The sequence below is a fragment of the Cavia porcellus genome, unplaced genomic scaffold (genome assembly GCF_034190915.1).
Source record: "Cavia porcellus strain 051 isolate PalLab524CR breed Dunkin Hartley unplaced genomic scaffold, mCavPor4.1 scaffold_25, whole genome shotgun sequence".
Taxonomy (NCBI): Eukaryota; Metazoa; Chordata; class Mammalia; order Rodentia; family Caviidae; genus Cavia; species Cavia porcellus.
In genome coordinates, this window is record NW_026947508.1 from 18661720 (window position 1) to 18681930 (window position 20211).

The 20211-nt window shown below is 38.7% G+C and overlaps 1 protein-coding gene and 1 pseudogene across 1 annotated transcript in view; both read left to right on the forward strand.

Annotated features, from left to right (window-relative positions):
- The window catches only part of Clic4 (chloride intracellular channel 4), a 55970-nt gene that overhangs the window by 19256 nt on the left and 16503 nt on the right, over window positions 1-20211 (forward strand). Inside the window, exon 2 of the mRNA XM_003471325.5 lies at window positions 12228-12337. Coding sequence (XP_003471373.1) covers window positions 12228-12337 — 110 coding nt within the window. The remainder of the gene's footprint in view (window positions 1-12227; window positions 12338-20211) is intronic.
- On the forward strand, window positions 12344-16072 carry LOC106027948 (large ribosomal subunit protein eL6-like; annotated as a pseudogene).

Below are 20211 nucleotides of genomic sequence, written 5' to 3' on the forward strand. Positions count from 1 at the left end.
AAATCAGTAGTATAACCATCTTAACTATCATATATATGCATACACACATATATATTATTTCTTTCAGCTTCTCACCCTAGGGAGATAATACAGTTAAACTGTTAATTTTGAATTGCAGCCATCCATACCTTCGAAGTATTGTCAGGATTGAATGCTGAGGTTATATAGAGCTGTGATATCTTTTGAAGGGATTTTCCTTTCTACCCTCTAGCAAGTTGTAAGATCACATCCTCATCTTTTTTTTTTTTTGGTACTGGGGATCGAACTCATGACCTCATGCTTGCAAGGCAGGTGCTTATGCTGCTGAGCTAAATTCCTGGCCTCACATCCCATCTTGATGCTTTTCTCCACTCAGTTGCTCAAATCAGACGTTTAGGAACCATTTCATTTGGTTTTTTTCCCTTCTCTCAATCCACACATCTTTAGGATTGTGCCTTCCTAATTCAGTGTAATCTGCATATTCCTTCAGTCTCTATTGCCAGTGTTAATACAACCCTTGTTTTCACCACAGCTGCTGGAGTAGCTTCCTCTGCTTCCATTCTCCATCAGCTCCATGTCTACAGCTGTGTTTCAGAGGCTAAAGCAGTAACAGCACACCCTTCAGAGACCTAGCACCCAGACTGTAGTCCTAAATCCACTTACATATTGCAAAGGGTCAACTCTTTAATCCCAAACACTGAGGCTTTATTTAGAAAAAATAAACTCATATGTTAACATCTGTTTTTCCAAATCTATTTTATTTCAAAGAGGAAAATAATTTAAAAATAAAAATTTCACAGCACGTCAATCAGGAAACATCTTTTGTCAGTAACAGAGCTTTCAGTAATAGAATCATCTTTTTATTGAAAGGTGAAAGTTTGCATTTGGTATACTTTTGTATGGTTAATGTGATTTTTGCTGTTGTGTATCTGCTGATAATTTGTCAAATCTTGACCAGTACAATTGGCTCTCAAGGCAGCAGAGATGGTCTGCCTGCTGTGGCATATGTGCCCCAGGTTCGCAGCCACTGGGCTAAGGTGTTATTTATTGTCCCCACCTATTCACATCCTTCAGCAGGAAGTAACCTGTTGCATGGCATTCTTCACCTCCTCCCTCCCTTCTGGATGTTCCATGAAGTCAGAATTCCATGAAGCCATTCTCTACTTGACACATACTTTTTCTAATGAGCAATTACCCATTCTGGCAGTATGTTAAGAGTTTTTCATCTCCTTATTCATTTAGTGTTCAGAACTCTTATGAAGTAGTTGGTAGGTAGCCAGTCCCATTTTATATATAAGGAAACCACACGGAGAGGATAACTTGCCAAGTACCACACAGGTAGTTACGAAAGTTAACTAGTGTATCAAACCAGACATTCTGCTTTCAGTAGTTAAATACTGTGTGAAATGCTTTTTTCCTATAGAGTAGGCTCTTGGTAAACATGTATTAAATGAATAAATAAATTGTTCTTTCTGTGAGTATAAGACATGCTGATTAATTTGGCCTAGCAAGTCATGATGTGACCCATGCGAATACAAGTTTATTTTGTACTCAAAATAGTCAAGCAGAGATTAGACTTGGTGTGGTCTGAGAGATTTTCTATGGCCTAGGTATGGTGGCGCACACCTGTGATTCCAGTTACTTGGAAGACTAAGGCAGGAGGATTACAAATTTGAGTTTAAGGCCAGCCTGGCCAATTTAGTGACACCCTGTCTTTAAAAAAAGATGGACCATCTAAAGAATAGGTGCTCATTGTCCTTTTTCTGAGTACCTTGTTTCTCTTAATCATTTATTGCAATTTAGAATTTTCCACTTGATAGACTGTCTTTTACAAAAGTGTACTTTTCAGGTTTTAGCTTTCTAATTTGAGTTGTTTTCCCCAGTGTCAGCTACCCTGCTTGGGCCAGGTATGGTGATGCATGCCTGTGATCTTATCATGGGGGAGGCTGAGGCAAGGCGGGTCACTGGGAGTTTCAGACCAGCTTGGGCTACATAGTGAGTTCAAGGATGGCAGCCTGAATGGACTGCATAGTGAGTACCCTGTCTCAAAAGCCCCTCTCCCCAAAACCAACAAACTACTGTGCTTGGGAAGTAGTAAGCACTCAATGAGTATGTGTTGAATGTTGAGTAAAGTATATCTGGCTCCAAGGCAAGGAGGTGTTCTGTGAGGAGGGAAAACCCAGATTTAGAATTTCAGTAGCCAATAACCAGCCAAATGACAACCTGTGTAAAACAGAACTAACTGTAAACAAACCAGAACTCTGCTGTTCATTTTCCTTTACTCAGCTAGGTGTGGTGGCACACTCCTGTAATCCCAGCCTTTGAGAGGCTGAGGCAGGAGAATTTTTTGCACGTTTGAGACCAGCCTGGGCTACAAAGTGAGCCCAAGGCCAGTCTGAACTGCATAGCGAGACCCTGTCTCAAAAAGACTAAAAAAAAATTTTTTTTTTCCTTTACTCATATAGAGCTTTCTTTTTCAGCTTGCCTTTTACTCATAAAAGAGTTTTCTTTTTCGTCTGTTAGCATGTTTCCCGTTCTTCCTATTTTTTGCTGGGGAGGGTGCTAGGGATTAAATTTTAGAGCCTCTCACATGCAGACAAGCATCTGACTAGTGAACAAACAAACAAACAGAAAACCTCCCCCCTTGCCACCTCCCCCTCCTGGAGTAGAAAACCAACACCCAGAGAGATTAAGTGCCCCCCCCACCTCGTTAGCCTCTAAATGGAAAATTCGGAATCTTTTGCAAGTAAATATTGGTCCTGACCCCTGATATCACAACAAATCCCTTTTTTTCCTGACAAGGCAAAGTATTTGTAGTATAATATAGTAATAAAATTTTGTGATTGTTCTTCTAAACCAAACAAGACTTTCTGACAGCACTTTATCTGTGAAGGACCCTGACTCACCACAGTTGTCCTTGACTTTGGTCTTAAGGAAAACTCTTAGGAACAATAATGTCATTTTGTGTTACATTTTATAGGTACCTGTCTCTGTTTCTTAGGTGGTGCAAAATAAGAATGTTCTTGAATTTGAGTGTCTGGTCTACAGGGCTTTAGGCTTGGCTTGGTTTGTTTGGATATTTACAAGTTTAAGGCAAGTTAGCATTCCTTTACAATGGGAGAGAGGAGGCTGTTACAAACAAACAGGCAGCAGGTTACTGGCCTACAAAGAAGAGTCCAAAAGGCATCGTAGGAAATCAAAGTTTAACCATGGAACAAACTTTCCAGTTCTAATTTTTTTTCACGTTTTTCTTTTTTTGTCAATATTAATAAAATATGGTGTACCTACCATGTTAGAGTTGCTTGAAATGTCTGTTAAAGATTGTATTCTTGGACTCCACCACAAACATACTGAATCAGAATATTTGGAGGTGGGACCTGTAAATTTACATTTTAAATTCACCACTTATTTGAGGATTTTATAGTAACTTTTTTTTTTTTGTACTGGGGATCAGATTCATAACGTCGTGCTTACCAAACAGGTGCATATGCCATGGAGCTATATCCCTAGTCCTCTTTGAGGATTTTATATAGTCAGATATTTTAGAATTCTGCTCCCGTGTACTTCTGTTACATAGATTTTCTTTTATTTTCTTTTTTATCTTTTTCCTTTTTATCGGTACCAGGGATCCGAACTCATGACTGCCTGCTTGCAAGGCAGGCGCTTATGCCGCTGAGCTAAATCCCCAGCCCCTACATAGATTTTCTTCATCTTCAATTACTTTTCCTCATTTTTTATTCTGTAACTTGGGTTCTTATTTAAATTTTAGTGTACTTTAGGTAGGAAGTTTTTTGTTTGCTTACCTTTTTTGTTTTTTGGTTTTTAGAGACAGGGTCTTGCGCTATGATCCAAGTTGGCCTTGAATTTAGGCAGCCCTCCTGTCAGAGCTGGGATTACGGGCGCATGCACCACTATGCCTAGTTTGCTTGCTTTTTTAAAGCAAAAGATTCAAGTTCATATTATGAATATTGACAAATATAAAAAGGTATACAAGGAAGAATGCTCTCACTTGACTTCAGAGTACTGTGCTGTTCTCAGCCCATTTTATAGATGAGGAAAGCTGGGCATGGCATGGTGGCATGTGGCTGAAATCCCTGCAGTCAAGAGGATCGTTGTGAGGTCCAGGGCGGCCTGCATAGCTAGCCAAACCTTGTCTCAAAAAACAAAACAGAACAAAACAAAACATCAACAAAAAATATTTATATAGAAGAGGAAAACAGCCCAAAGAGGTTAAGTCCCTGTATCAAAGTCACTCAGGTAGGAGATAGTGGATGGTCTGAGAATCTGGCTCTAGATTAGTGTTCTTAACTGCTACCCTCTGCTGAGTTAGTGAGCAGAAGGATTAACCAGATTAATGCTTGTGATGAGCTTGTTTTGGGAGAGCAGAGTACATCTTTAATATGGTAGTGTTTCATATGAACTCTTAGCAGCCTATGCTGCTGGCATTGCATCTAGCTGTAGTAATTGGGTATCCTCTTGTCATTTCAAATAACCAGTCCCATTCTGAGTTTTAGAGGATTTCATGAGTTGGTGATACTGAACAATTGCAGCAACTGAAATTTTTTGAGGGGAGGGCTGTGTTGGAGATTGAATTTAGGGCCTTGCACATACTTGGCAAGTGCTCTACTACTAAGCTATATCCCTGCCAGCAACTGAAATTCTTGCAATATCTTTTCCTAAGCTATATTTTATTTGCATAGACAGAGCTTGGGAATGAAGTAATTTTTCTGCTGTGTGTAGTATTCAACTTAATTAAATTATGGTTCCACAGGCCAGGAACCAATGATACAGTCTGTGCATGATCATAAATTTATTTATTTATTTATTTGACCTGGCAGTTGAACTCAGGATCTTGTGCTTGCCAGGCAGGCGCCATGCTGCTAAGCTACATTGCCAGCCCCTTTCGTTCTGTCTTTTTGAGACTGATTTTCACTGTGCAGTTCAGGGTTGGCCTTGAGCTTGCTTTGTAGCCCAGGCTGACCTCAGACTCCCAGTGGTCCTCTTGCCTCAGTATCCTGAGTGCTAGAATCACAGGTATGGGCCACCATGCTCATCAATTTGGAAGAATTTAATGTGGAAGATGCTTAGGTTCTTTCTTGTTTTTTTCTGTTTTTTTGTATTATTACAATTTTAGTATATGTGCTTCCAAAGCGAGCACATCTTTATTTTTTGAAAGACAAAGGAATCTAAAAATTTTAATGAATAGGTGCGTAACTGAAGAACCTATTGTTAGGCCTTGGTTGTGTACGTGAAGTGTTTTTTAAAGTCATCTACTGATAGCCAGGGGTGGTGGTACATGCCTGTAATCCTAGCACTATGAGGCAGCAGGATTGCTGTGAGTTGGAGTCAGCCTGCACTACAAAGTGAGACCCTGTGTCAAAACAGAACAACCTCCCAAAAATTCACTTATTGAAGTCTTACTGTGTACTAAGAGTTGTACATATCCTGTGTCCTAACTGATGTGACCCCATAACAATGGTGTAGCAAGTCAGATTTCACGTAACTTAGTGATAATTATATACCTAATTAAGTTGTAAAGTTAGGATTCAGACCTAGCTATGTCTAATTCTTTTTTTTTTTTTTGTCTTTTTCCTTTTTATTGGTACCAGGGATCGAAATCCCCAGCCCCGATATGTCTAATTCTGATTTTAGTATATGTGCTGCTGAAGTGAGCACAATATGTCTGATTCTGAACCTAGTTAATTCCTGTGTATTCTGCAGACCGTATAGAAGGATAAGAGCAGATAAATGTTTATACTTCAAACCTTGGTTCTAGCTGATAGGTTTGTCTAACCTGAGGTCCACAGTATTTTGGGGGAGGTCTGGTTTTTTTGCGGGGGGGTTACTGGGGATCAAACTCATGACCTTGTGCTTGCCAGGAAGGTGCATTGTGCTACTGAGCTGTGCTGCTGGAGGTCTTTTTAAAAACACTAATAAGTTTTTTGCAGGGTCTTGCTTTGTGGCTCAAGCTGGCATGGAATTTGTAGCGATCATGTTGCCTCAGCTTCCCAAGGGCTGGGGTTACAGGTGTGTGCCCCCAAGCCCAGCAATAATAAAAATATTTTTTAAAAAGTGTTCTTAGTTGTATATATAAACTGTATGTTTTACATCTGGTCCAAGGGAATTCCTCTTCACCCCAAAAAAAAGCGCGTGCGGGGGGTGGTGGTGGTGGTGTAGAACCAAGAAAAAAAAAGGTGAGGTACAAATTGGACACACCTGTGGAGGCCAGGTGACATTGTTTATCATGTTTGTGACATGTCAGCTCATTTTAACCAAACTAAGCCATTTTGAGTATTCAGGCAGTTAATTTAGATGAAAAAAATCCACAGTTAAATAAATAGATTAAAGTTTTAAGTTCTTGTAGCAACACATTGCTAGAAAATGTGTCATTTAATAGTCAGGAGCCATTCTTACTTTCAGGCTTCAGCTTTTCTCCTTCCCCAGCCATCACTGCCCTCACCCTGACTCCATAAACAGAAAGGAGAATGAAGTCAAACCTCTTTTTCTCAGGTTTTTAAAGTCTGGGTAGTTTAAAGACTGATTAAATGAGGTTTTCTATATGAGCAGTTCCTTAACCTTGACTTGGTAAAACATTAAAATACCGATTTATGGTATTTGCTATTGACCCCTATTTTGCTGTGGAGAAGTTAATTCAGCAGTTTTTCCCTAGATACCAGCATTATGCAGTTCAAGGGTTACAGCAGGCCTGGAGGGGAAGGGTGTCAGGCTAGCGGTGTAAAATAGTGGGTGTGTGAGAGGAATCCCAACAGCAAATCAAACAGATGGGCAGTAAGCTCCCGGCTTATGAACTTCACAGATATGAATAGACCTCACATTTGGTTTTCTATGCTTTATATTGTTTATTTGTGTCAAACGTGTTTACTTACTTTGCTGGATTTACGAACAAATCTAATTTAGAAGTGTTCACCCCAAATGAAACTTGTTTGGGGACTTAATGTACTCTTTTCCTAAGAACAAAACCCCAGTACCAGGTGTGGTGGTGCACAGCTGTAGTCCCAGAATTTGGCAGACTGAAGCAGGATCGCTTCGAGTTTAATACCAGTTTCACTGCATAGTGAAACCCTTCTCAAAAAGACCAAAACAACAACAAAAAACTGAAAGGCTTTTGACAATAATTGTTCTACTCCAAGCACAGCAAACACAAACAAAACCCACTGTAGCTGTCCCACACTCTGGTGGCGTTGTGTAATTTAGTGAATCCTTTACGGATGAACTTGAATGGTCTCCAGTATTCCTTCCACTTTTATCTCTGAACATTAGTGTGTTTCTAACAGGAAAAAACTCTGGATATAAAATTTTGTGCCGTAGCATACAAATGAAACCTTCAAAAGTGACAAGTAGATGGATGACATCATTACCAAACACAGAAATTTATAAAGGATTTGGTTTCAGCATCTTTTTTTCTTTGTTTAGATTTTGAGTAATTTTTATTGTTCTGTCTTCCAATGTACTCATTCTTTTCTCTGTACCTTCCTTTGGGATTTTGAGACAGTACAAGTTAGCTTTCCATTTCAATCACAGAACACCTAAGATAATTATAAAGAGAAAAGATTGATTTTAGTAACAGTTTGCCTTGGGCCTCTGGTAGGTGTACTGGCTGACTATGGCTGGGAGTGCGTGGCAGAACAAAGAAAGGGCCAGGAAACCACAGAGGAAGAGTTGGGGTCCCATGGCCTCTTTGAAAGGTGTGCTCTTGGACCTAGCTGTCTCCCACTGTGCCTCATCTCTGACTGTTAGCGCGTGGACCTTTGGGGGGACATGCAGTAGCAAAACCATAGCAGAGCCCAGCTGTGCAGCCTTTAATTTACTATGTTTTTCTTCATACATATGTTCTGTTTCTCCACTGAGCTTTTTTTTTCCCAGTGGTTGACAGATGCTCATGGCAGCAGTTTTATCATGGCTACTTTTTTTGGGTATCTAAAAAGTTCAAGAGGGGATTGAACTCTCGACTATGTGTGTGCCCGGCAGGCACTTATGTCGCTGAGCTACCTAGCCCTATCATGGCTATTAGATAGTCAGATAATTCTAACATCTCTTCAGTGTTGGTGTTGGCATTTATTGGTTACTGTTTTTCAAATACTTGATATTACAGGGCTTTTCAGTTGAAACCTGGGTATTTTTGTACGTAAGACTTGTATTTTGTTTAACCCTTCTATGTAAACTCTGATAGGAGAGAAAAGAAGAGAGGGCAGAGGTCCAGGCTCCTCTGCTAGGTTTCCACTGATACCAAGGTGCAGAGGCTCCTCATTACTGCTGGGAAGGGGTCAGAGTTCCATTTCCCCATGTGATATCTCAGTAGAGGTGGCCTCCTAGGTGCTCTTTGATGATGGAAATCTGTAACAGGCCTCCTGGCCCATCCCAGCATGGGGAGAGAAGGGGTCCTTGTTACTGGTTAAAGATGTTTTTGTCTTTTTGGGCCTCTCTGATGCCATTCTGGCCAGGGTTATTATAGCCTCTAGAAGTTTGAGTGCATTAAATTGGGGGGAAAATACATAATTTGTGGAAAGAGGATATATAATGCAATCATTTTTCTGTTTTATCTTTCTGTATGATGAGGCAAATGCTACAACACTTAGCTACATTCCCAGCTTTTAACTACATTTTTAAAAGAAAAATGTATGAACATAGAAAATAATATAGAATAAGCAACAAACTATTAAATAGTTAAATGGTGCAGTGTCTCTTTCTGTGGTGTTTTAGTTTTTACTTACTTTGCAAGTAATGAATATATATTACTTGTGTTAGAAATAGTGAAGAGCAAAGTATTTTTTAAAGATATACTTTTCATAGATGCTATGTTAGATACCTATATGTTAATGTTAATTTTTATGCTTTTGGGGGGGTACTGGGAATCACTTTTTCTACTTTTTATACAAAACTGGGTGTAGAATAAAGATAGCTGACTGTGGGCTGGGGATTTAGCTCAGCGGCATAAGTGCCTGCCTTGTAAGTGTGCAGTTGTGAGTTCGACTGCTGGTATCGATTTAAATAAAAGATAGTTTACTGGTAGTATATATGCTTTGTACTGTACCACAGTACCATCCTCAGTCAATTGGAGCAGGTTGTATTGCAAGTAGTCCACACTAAACAGAGTAGATGTGATTCTAATTGCATTAAAGTGGAGTTTTATTAGTACAACCTAAAGAAGAAAGTATGTGACTTGTGCCTTCTACAAGTCTGAATTTCTTCACAATTTCATTATGCTTTTTACAGATATTACCTATTAGCTTCCAATTTTTTAATGCTGTTAAAACCTTGGGGAAAAGTTATTCACAGTGATATATCCTAGTTGTGATGAATTTTGGTCGATAAAAAAGGGCATTTTAGAAAGATCTGAGCTAAGCATGTTGGTGCATAACTGTAGTCCAAGCACTCAGGAAGTTGAGATAGGAGGACCATGTCCTCGTTTGAGGCCAGCTTGGGCTCCATAGTGAGTTCAAAACCAGTTTGAACCATGTAGTTGAGAGCCTGTCTCAAAAAACAAAACAAGATCTGAACAGTAAGCATGCTGTTATTTTTGTGTGCATGAAGAGAAGTATACAAAGTGTATACTTGAAAGAGAAATAGGAAATTTTGCTAGAAATTATAGACAAAGGTCACAGTCAACTATGAAAGCAAAAGGGAATGTGCCTCTTTACTAGGTCTTTATGAATCATTCTAGGTCCCAAGATTCTCTTACTTGAGGATGTGCCCGGGTGACCACTGCAGGAAGTTATATTGCCTGTCTGTGCTCATCACCAGCCAGTTTTAGAGTGTTTCCAAGTGTCACATACAACATGTTCATTTTATCTTTACCTGGCAGGCAGCTTGGGGAATTAAGATTAAATAAATGGAACAGGTGCTTTTTTCAATTAATAGCAATTTTTTTTTGTCTTTTTCGTTTTTATCGGTACCAGTGATCGAACTCATGACTGCCTGCTTGCAAGGCAGGTGCTTATGCCACTGAGCTAAATCCCCAGCCCCTAATTAATAGCAATTTTGAGATACTTTTATGTATACTCCTGTTGCTAAGTTTTTTTTTTTTTTTTTTGTCTTTTTGAGACAGGGTCTCTCTGTGCAGTTCAGGCTGGCCTTGAGCTCACTTTGTAGCCCAGGCTGGTCTCAAACTTGCAATGGTCCTCCTGCCTCAGCCTCCCAAGTGCTGGGACTATAGGTGCGAGCCACCATGCCCGCCTTGTGTTGCTAAGTATCTTAAGTAAGAGAGAAAAAACAGGAATAACAAACTTTGAGCTTCAAAAGCTATAAATCTGGTGTGAAAATATTCATCATCCAGCCGTAAAGGCAATGTGTTAGCTGTATTTGTAGTGTGTTACTATTGTTCATGCTGCAGATGGATGGTGAGCATATACAGAAAAGCAGCTACCAGTATGTAGGTATGACGTAGTTCAGTGATACAGTATTGTAAGCGGATTTATATTCTGTGGAAGGAATATCACCCTAACCTTCCCAAACCAGTGTTTCCCACTGTGTCTCTCAGATGCCTCCCTTGGATCTCCTAGGGTGCCAGTAATAAACTGAGATTTCATGGGCTCCACCCAGTAATTCTACTGAATCAGAATGTATAGATGTGAGGCTAGGAATCTTCATTTTAAATGTTTTTCTTGGGTTGCTAGTTTAAAAACTATACCTTTTTGTACAAGTTGCAGTATTAGGAATTTACAATTCAATCTGGCTGTACGTTTTGGTAATATAAAAAATGATCAGTTTTTTTGTTTTGTTTTTCGAGGTAGGCTGGCCGTAAAACTCACTATGTACTTGAGGCTAGCCCCAAACTTGCAGTTGATCTTCCTGCCTCAGCCTCTTAAGTGCTGAGATTATAACCAGGCACTATAGCTGAGCCAGATCTTTTAAGCCAGGTTCAGTTGTTAACTATGCCATGCTGTCCGATTAAAGTGGAGTTTTGAGCTCCACCTTACATCAGTTTTTGTTTCTTTCCTTACTTCCTCCAACTCCCATTGTTTTGTTTAAAAGAATTATTCTTTAGTTTGCAGATGGAACCCAGGGCCTATTTATTAATTAGCCCATGCTAAGTGTGAGTTCTACAATGAGCTACCTCCTCAGGGAACAGTTTTCACTAGTTAAGGAATTCATGACTTGATTGATGTAGCATTTTACCAAAATGTTTGAGTTCCTTTAGGATAATGATGGCAAACCTTTTAGAACTTTTCCTGTTAACCTGCTGTGGTATATTCCCTCAGGTTTGCCACTTCTGCTTTAGGGTAATGGACAGTACTTTTATCATAATCTTTGAATGACTTGTTGAAGTCATTTCTGTTACTCTGCATAGACTGATAAAAAGGCTGCATTGATTCCCAGAAGATACTAGAATATTTTCTTCTTTCTTTTGTAGGGCATATCTGATGAAAGATAAAACCCACCTGAATTTTTAGAAAAATTCTGCCTAATTGTTGAGCTCAGGGATATCACCTACTCCATTCATTAAGTAGGATTAGAAATAGCTTGCTTGCTTACTTATTTATTTATTATTTATTTATGTCTTTTTGAGACAGTGTCTCACTATGCAATGCAGACTGGCCTTGAGCTCACTTTGTAGCCCAGGCTGTTCTCAAACTTGCAACGATTTCCTTGTTTCAGCCCCCCAAGTGCTGGGATTACAGGCCTGCACCATCACACCTGACTAGAAATAACTTATTAAAAAAGATTATTTTTATTTCTTGCTCCCTGAAGGAATGTGTAAAATGGAATAGAGGATATTTATAATGAATTTTTTTGTTGAGTTGAGTTGGCAGGCAGGAATACCTACAAGTTTCTCTTTTACATTACCTTATGAAGAATACTGTCAGAGTAAGAACTGGTTTTGTGTATTTCATAAAATCCATGGTAGACTTTGCCTTTGCACTGAGTCAGGAGCGAAAGTACCTGCTAGGAACAGCAGCCATTAACCACATTTGGCTATTTAAATTAAAGATACATAAAACCAAAAAGTTGGGGACATTGGAGTAAGGCACATTTTAAATACTTCTAGCCAGCTGTTGCCAATAGTTGCCGTGCTGGACGGTGGTAAACAGATTCTCTCAGTCATTGTGGAAAATTCTCTTGGATGGCGCTAGACTGGTTATTTCTCAGGAAATTGTGAGGCAGGTAAAAGACTAAAATAATAGAGCTGACTTTGTAGCCTTCCTCGTGATTAAAATTTGTAGCAACTGCTGTCATTGTGAGTATCATCATTTTGACCTTGTTTATTAATGTTTACTTCTGTTTCGCAGGCTGGCAGTGATGGGGAAAGCATAGGAAATTGTCCCTTCTCCCAGAGGCTCTTCATGATTCTTTGGCTCAAAGGAGTTGTGTTTAGTGTCACAACTGTGGACCTGAAAAGGTAAGACATGGTTGCAGTTTGAGGTCAGCTGAAGTTGAGAGTACACACTGTCTTTTTCAGTTTGATCCTCTTCCTATCCTTCATTCAGACTGCATATAAAGAAAATATATTTTATTAAAATTCTGCTTTCTAGACAAATTTAACTTAGGAATATTCTATATAACTTTCAATGTTAGTAAATTGCATGTGGCCTCTCAGTCTGTTTTGGAACTATTGTATGTTTACCTTTAATGTCTCTCTCTTTGTACCAGAAATCAAACTCATGACCTTGTACTTACCAGGCAGGCACTATGCTTCTGAGCTACACTGGCCCTATCTTAAATTTCATGAGTAGCACCCAGAGCTAAGTTTCGTTGTGGATGCAGAGGAATCTTTGAGTTTTTGAGTGTAAACATGGAGCTCAGCCCTGAGTCTCAACTGTGCTGAACATAAAACCTCTGTAACTTGGACCCTAAAGACAAGAATGGGATTTGTAGGTTTAATGTGCCGTTGTAGTGTATTTCATTTACTCTGCTTTTCAAGGAATAATAAAGGTTTTTCTATAATATAATTGTAATCATATTTGATTAAATGTAATTGTTAAATAAGAGCAATTATACTGGGCCCTGTGATTGTTTTTGTAGTTTGATGGGTTGTTTATAACTTTGCCTCCAAGGAGCATAGTAGAGAGGGCTGAGAAGAGCACTAACAAGTAGGGAGCTCCTTTTTGTTTGGAATTTCTTTTTCTTATCAAGTTGGTCTGAGGTAAAGAACATTCCCAAAAGATTTAAAACAAAGATTAAGAATAGTTATACCATGACTTGCATGGTGGTCCATGTCTATAACCCTGGCAGTTGGGAGGCTGAGCCAGGAAGATTGCCATGAGTTTGAGGCCAGTCTGGACTACCTGACGAGACCTTGTCTTTTTAAAAAAAAAAATTTTTTCCCCCCAAGGAAAAATCTAGGATTTGGTAGTGGAAATGTATTCCTTTTTGATATACATGTCATAGCATTATCACTGTTATTTTTTAAATGTATCAAGTTATGAACAGTGTCTATGGAAGAATATGGATGGGCTTTCACTTTGATGGATGGCATGATTGGTATACATTAGCCTTTATGAGCGTCACGTCCAGAGTTTCCTGTGAACTGTGTTCCAATTCTCAGCCCTAGGTTAACTTTCTTTAGAACCTCTGTTGATGCCTTAAAATTATTCTATGATTATTTCCAATGTATTTAAAAAAATTTTTTTTCAGACTTAAATTTTTTGGAATAAGCCATGAAATCTTTCAGAAACCCCTTTAGTTATGTATGTAATATAGGAACCAGCTTTTGAGGATAGTGAGAGTTGAAGGGTCTTGAGAAGATATCACCTAGTTCACATTGGGCAGAGCTATTTTAAGAATGACATGAGTTATGTAGTTACCCTTCTCTTACTTTCTTTTTCCCCTACATGATTCAAAAAGGAAGTTTCCCAGTATAACTCCTAAAAATAGACCATGCCACCAGGCATACACCCTTATTATGTCCTAAAATACGTGGATTTCTCCTATCCATTTTTGGTTTGGAACAAGTGAGTTCACTGCTATGCTCTGAAAAAGCCTTCTTTGCTCAATACAGTGCTCGATTGTGTTATATACAAATAATAGTGAATTTGGTCCAGAAAATGAAGTGAATCCATCATGGCTATTTCAGTCATCTGGTAATTTTCATTTAAAGACTTTTAAGGCATTGTTGCTATAAATTGATTCATACTTGAAGAGGGGTATATGTTTGAAAGTAATTACTCTGCATACAAAAAGTGACACATGTAAAGTCATTCAGGACTCACAACTCAAAAACGTCAAAGAGAATGTGTATTTCCTAGGGCTTTTGTATAAAACGAACAGTAGAGAGCTTTTAAAATTGAAGCCTGTATTTATTGATTTTCTTTAGAAATCTTAGCTCCCCAATACATTTTAATGTTTCTTAAGGACACCTGAATGTGTCCAAGTGATACATGATACTGAATCCCTTTCACCCCTAGAGCTGGCTGTTGTCAACTTCCCCTTCACAAATATAATTGCTTGTAGCTTTAGGCTTTATCCTTTCACACTTTTCCATGAGAGTATGTTTAGAGTCTTAAACAAAATTTCAAATAGTTACAGAGTGAACACTGGCTCAAAAAAAGTGTAAAATAAAGTTACAGAGGAATGAACCATCCTGTAGTGAAAAGTACCTTTTACATTATAGTCTTAAAACTTTAAATTTGACTTTTTAGAAATCTGTGTGGGAGAGAATACCTACAGTGCTTAGTTTGTTGCTTTTCATGGTAATTGCCCAGTTCCTCAGTGAAAAGTACTGATTCCAGAATAAACCATTGTAGAACATTAGAAATGCCTCCCCTGAGAGCTATTTAGAAGCCTACTTCATGCTTTTAAAAACCGGTTGTTACATGGCATTTCATCTGTAAGGAACAAGCTCATTTCTAGTTCTGGCACCCGTATCACGCATTCTTTTTGAATCTCAGTTGGTGTTAATAACTTGTTCTGGTGGTATTCATGTGTTCTTTGTGAAGCTTTGAATTGATCTCCCATTACTTGTTTCCAAGGTAGCCTTAATGCTTTAGTAGGAGTTACTTCTAAACCTAATTTTCTATTCATGCTGAAGTTGTATTAAAGGTGTTTTAGATAAAAAGTGCCCAGCTTCAGAAAGAATTTAGATTTTATCAACTGTTATTTGAACAAAAGCTACAGATAAACATGTGATAATATTAAAATTGGAATGCAGTGACAGATGTTGGCACATGTTACCAAGTAGGGGAGCCACCATGGCCAGGAAGAGAATATCAGAAGGAAGGTCTCTTGAGAGAATATATTCTCTTGAGAGAATAAATTGGTGATCAGTTTTTAAAAATCTGGGAAATCTTCTTTCCCATCTTGCAAAATGGCAGGTGAAAAAACTGAAAAGCCAGATACTAAAGAGAAGAAACGTGAAGCCAAAAAGGCTGATGCCACTGGCACTGGTGAAAAGGGTAATATGAAGGCAAAAAAATCCAAGAAGGGGCAGCCCCACTGCGGCCGAAACCCTGTCCTGGTGAGAGGAATTGGTAGATACTCCTGATCTGCTATGTCTTGCAGAAAGGCGTGGTACAAGAGAGAGTACACAGCTGCTAAATCTAAGGCTGACAAGAAAAGCAAGAAGGTTCTCAGTGTTGGTGGTGACAAGAATGGTGGTATCTGGGTGGTTAAGCTCTGAAAAATGCCTGGATACTGCCCCACTGAAGATGGGCCTCAAAAGCTGTTGAGCCACAGCAGAAAACCTTGGGCCAGCATGCAAGCAAACTGGGAGCCAGCATCACTTCCGGGACCATCTTGATCATCCTCAGTGGGGCCACAGAGGCGAGAAGAATATGCCAGTGGCTTGCTAGTTGTGACTGGGCCTCTTAACCTTAATTGCGTTCCTTGACATTAGAACACACCAGAAATTTGTCATTGCCATCTCCACAACAATTGGTATCAGCAACGTGAAAATCCCCAAACACCTCACTGATGCTTGCTGGAAGCAGCAGCAGCTGTGGAAGCCCATATATACCCCAGGAGGGTGAGATCTTCAACACTGAGAAACAGATACCAGATTTCAGAGCAGTGTGAAGTCGAACAGAAAGTGGTGGACTCATAGATTTACCAAAACTCAAAACCGCTTCTCAGCTCTGGGGCTACATGAGATCCGTTTTTGCTGACAAATGGAGTTTACCCTCACTAATTGGTATTCTAAATTTCTTACCAAGAACCCAGTTAAATAACTGATAACATTAAAAAAAAGAAAAAAACCTGGGAAAGGTTTCCATTCTCCAACTCTCACTTTAATATGAAATTGTCTCATTCTTTGCATTGTCTGCAGTGATTTCCTTCTGTTTCAAATGCAAACATACCACCTACAATTTATTGTATGAGTCACACTCACATGTAAGTTACCACTGGAAGATTACTGTAGTAGCTTAAACAATTTTGCAATAATTTAAAGTGTAACTATGAAACTGATATCAGTAGTTGTGTCATATCTTAAAAGACAGTTACAAACTCATAACAAAATCTGATGTCCATATAGTCTTCAGCTAGTTTGCTTTCGTTATTGTGTGTCTAGTTCCTCCCTTCTAAAACAGTCTTTAGTAAGTTGAGAAATCAGTTCCATTTCCAGATAGATCTTCCCTAACAGCAGCATAAAAGGCCCAGGGAGAGAAACGGGATAAGGCAGGCCAGGTTTTAGAGAAATTATCCATTTCCTGCTGTTGGCCATTCAGAAGAGCGTGTCTCCATTCTTCTTCTTTATGAAGCTGACTTTAGCTCCATGAAGTCCCTAGAGCAGTGGTGGCAAACCTATGGCATATAAGTTATTTGCTTTTCTTTGAAGACAAAAGATAGTAATGTATGAGTTGTTTTTTCTAAACCAGAACTTCAATGTTGAGGTTTCATTGCAGCGTCAGCATTGTGTGATAAATGAGTGGGCTTTGGGTTGCAGTTTGGGCACTTCTCTAAAAGGTTCGCCATCACTGCCTTAGAGCAGTGCTAACTGTGTTTCATGAATATATTCTGAATCACATGTGTGTTTCTGACAAACACATGGACTTGTGCACACAAAGGAAGAACCTTTTCATGAGTTTTGTTTTGTTTTGAAGATGATTTCAAAGGTTCACTGGAACTGAATTAGAAAAATTATTTGTGAATATTTTTCTAAACCTGTTAACATAAACTTTACTTACAAAGCTGTAGTATTACCATATGCATATGTTAAGAATTATGGTAACTATTTGAAATCTTTTCATGGATGCTATTTCGTTTTTAAAATATTTCTCCACAAATTGATACTGAAGTAGACCCAGATTAGCAGCACAGTGTACCACATTCAATCGAATCAATAAGGTCCTTTGCTTGAACAGGGACACATAGATGCTTAGTAATTAGGAGTCTTAGTCTGTGTGTTTGATGAGTGTGTGGTTAATTTATTCAGTTAGAGGCTTTAACATTCATTAAACCAGAAGATAGCAAATCTAGTAAGGCACAATTAATAGGAGTAAAATGTTCTGAAACTAAAGGATTCTATGGTACTAACTTTTGTGTTTTTGTGTATGTGGTTGTTTATATTGTGTCCAGTATCCTCTTGATATGTGTGAATCAATTTTATGTCTTGCAAAGCAGCACCTTAAAAAAAGAACTCAACAGATAAGTTCTCTACATACTTGGCACTTTTTCTCCATTTGCTGAGTTAACTAGTTACAGATAATTATCTTCACGAGCCAGCTCCAATGTCACGCAGTGGTGCTGTGCTCATTTTATAAGCAGCAGCTGGAACTGAACCATCAGACCGGTCTCTAGTTGTTACAAGTATATTGAACTAATTTTAATTGAAAGTAAACCACTTAAGTTGCTTAAAATATTCGCTCCTTTAAAGTTCCTCCCTTTCTTCTACTTGTTTCTTGCTTTTGTTTCTCTTTATTTCCTTTCTTTATCTAGAAACAAAATGGGAAAGAATAGAATAATTTATTTCTTTCACAATACTACTAGAATAAAAAGGCTAAATAATTAGAGGGGAAATTCCCCCAAAACACTGATGATAATGATGTCTTTATTTCAAGGCATGAGGTCTGTGTCCTTTGCTTTTTCTAGATATCAGTTAAGGGAAACATTTGAATGAGTTGAATATTTGTTAAAGGTTTTTTATGAAGTAAATCAAAGATATGCCCAGAATTTCAGCCTTTGTCTACCAGTGCAGTTTCATTTATCTCAGTAAAACTCAGTTGTCTCTTACTACAATTCCTGCCATCTTCAGTTTTTGTGACATGTCTGTAGAATGAACCTTGTGGGTCACACAGATTACCTGAGTGAGGCCCCAAAGTGCCAGAGAGGTATCAGAGTTACAGAACCGTAGATTCTGTTCGGTTGATGATATAGCTTGTAAGACAACCACCCATCTCACTGCTTAGAACTTGTGCATTTGTTTGCAGTCTACTCACCCATTTAGTGCTACTAAAGTTTCTTAAATCTGCTTTCACCTGGAACAAGGACTTGAGATGGTTGTCTGTTTCTCAGTCTCACCACCTTTTTATTGTAATTGTTCGTTTCACATAGGGTCTCACTATATACAGGCTGGCCTTAAACTCATGGTGAGCCTGTCTCAGTTTCCCAGAGCATTGCTTTGCTGATGTGATATTGAAAGCAATAATGACTTTCATTTGCATACCTTTGCTTAGTTCACATCCACCTGCATTATTTGATTTGATCTTTATAGGAAAACAGGTGTTATACAGGTGAGAAAATCCAGATGCATCCACAGAGATCAGAAGTTTCTTTGTCATTTTGCAGTGGTAAGTGGCAGAGCCAGTCTGGGACTTCATCCAGTCCTTTTTCTTCAGTCTTTATTCTCTCCTGTGCCACTTTTCTCGCTCATAAATATTTTTCTTTGCAAAGCTTAAAAGCTGTAATTAATTACAATAGCTGTTATTTATTTTGGTTCCCTCCATGAGTTATTTACTTAATTTTTTATGTACTAGGGATTAACCCTAGGCCCTTTGCAGGGGCTAAATTGCCAGCCTTTTGAAGACTTTTTTTTTTTCAGACAGGGTCTCACAAAGTTGCGCTGGCTGAGCTTGAATTTACCATCATCCTGCCTAAGCCTGCCAGAGGGCTGGGAGTATATATATGTGCCACCGTACCAGGCTCCATGAGGTTGTTTTTTTCTTTGTTTTGTTTTGGTTTTGAGACAGAATCATACTATGTAGTTCAGGTTGCTCTTAACTCACCAAATTGCTCAGGCTGGCCATGAACTCTTAGTGCTCCTCTTTGTTTCACCCTCCCAGGCTGGGATTACAGGTGTGCACCGCCACACCTGACTCTGTGGGTTTATTTTAGAATACTGAGTCTGGTCTTCTCTATCCACTTCTACCCTGTTCATAAAAAGATTATTTGTAAAAGGACAGACTTTTACCTTCTGCTCAGTTGATTTTGTTAGTTATAATAATAGTTTTATGATTTGGGAGTGAAAAAATTGTTTTCCAAGTGTTCACATTTTGTACGTGATGGTATTAACCCTTATTTCTCCTTATACTGAGGAGTGTACCGAGGACCTCACACACGTTGGGAGGTGAGTGTTCTACCACTGAGCTGCAGCCCCAGCCCTCAAACAACTTTCTTACTCATTACTGGCATCATCATCTCAGGAAACATGCGTGTGTGTCTGCCTCCTTTGTGTTTCGTTTTGTTTTTGTTTTTTGTCAGTGCCATGGATGTAGCCCAGGGCTGTGTATATACATTAGAGAACTATTCTACTACTGAGCTACACTCTGTCTCTCTTACGTTTTATACAAGTTTTATTAGCTTTCTTGCTTTGATACCGCTTTTTTGTTTAACTTTTTAAACCTGAAAACTTTAAGGTTTGGAAACAAATATATAAATCTTGAATTGTTAGGATTTCTAGATTCTTTGTTTTTTTTTTTTTTAAATTCTTTATTATACACAAGGTCTTCCTAAGTCAGGAAGAAATAGTTATAAGTAGGAACAAATGGGAGTCTGTGAGTGAGGACTGAGAAAGACGACAGTGGTGGGGCTCAGTGAGAATAGGTGTTCTGGATGATGAACGAAAAGGAGTAAGCAAAAGTAATCCAGTGAGCTAGAGAATAGGAAAGAATTAGTTCTCATTTGGAGGGAGTACTTTAGAAGTAACTGAAATGTTACACAGGTTCACTTCACTATTTAAATGAATGTGGGCCTGGAAAACCTCACTCGGGTTTTGTGCGTTCCCATCATTTTGTGTTTACCTTCATTATGAGACTGGTCCTCAGGGAAGAATCAGAGCTGCAAATCAAACCAGATCTTGACTTTTAGAGTCCCCTTTTGGAACTTAGGTTCTTCTCCGTTGTT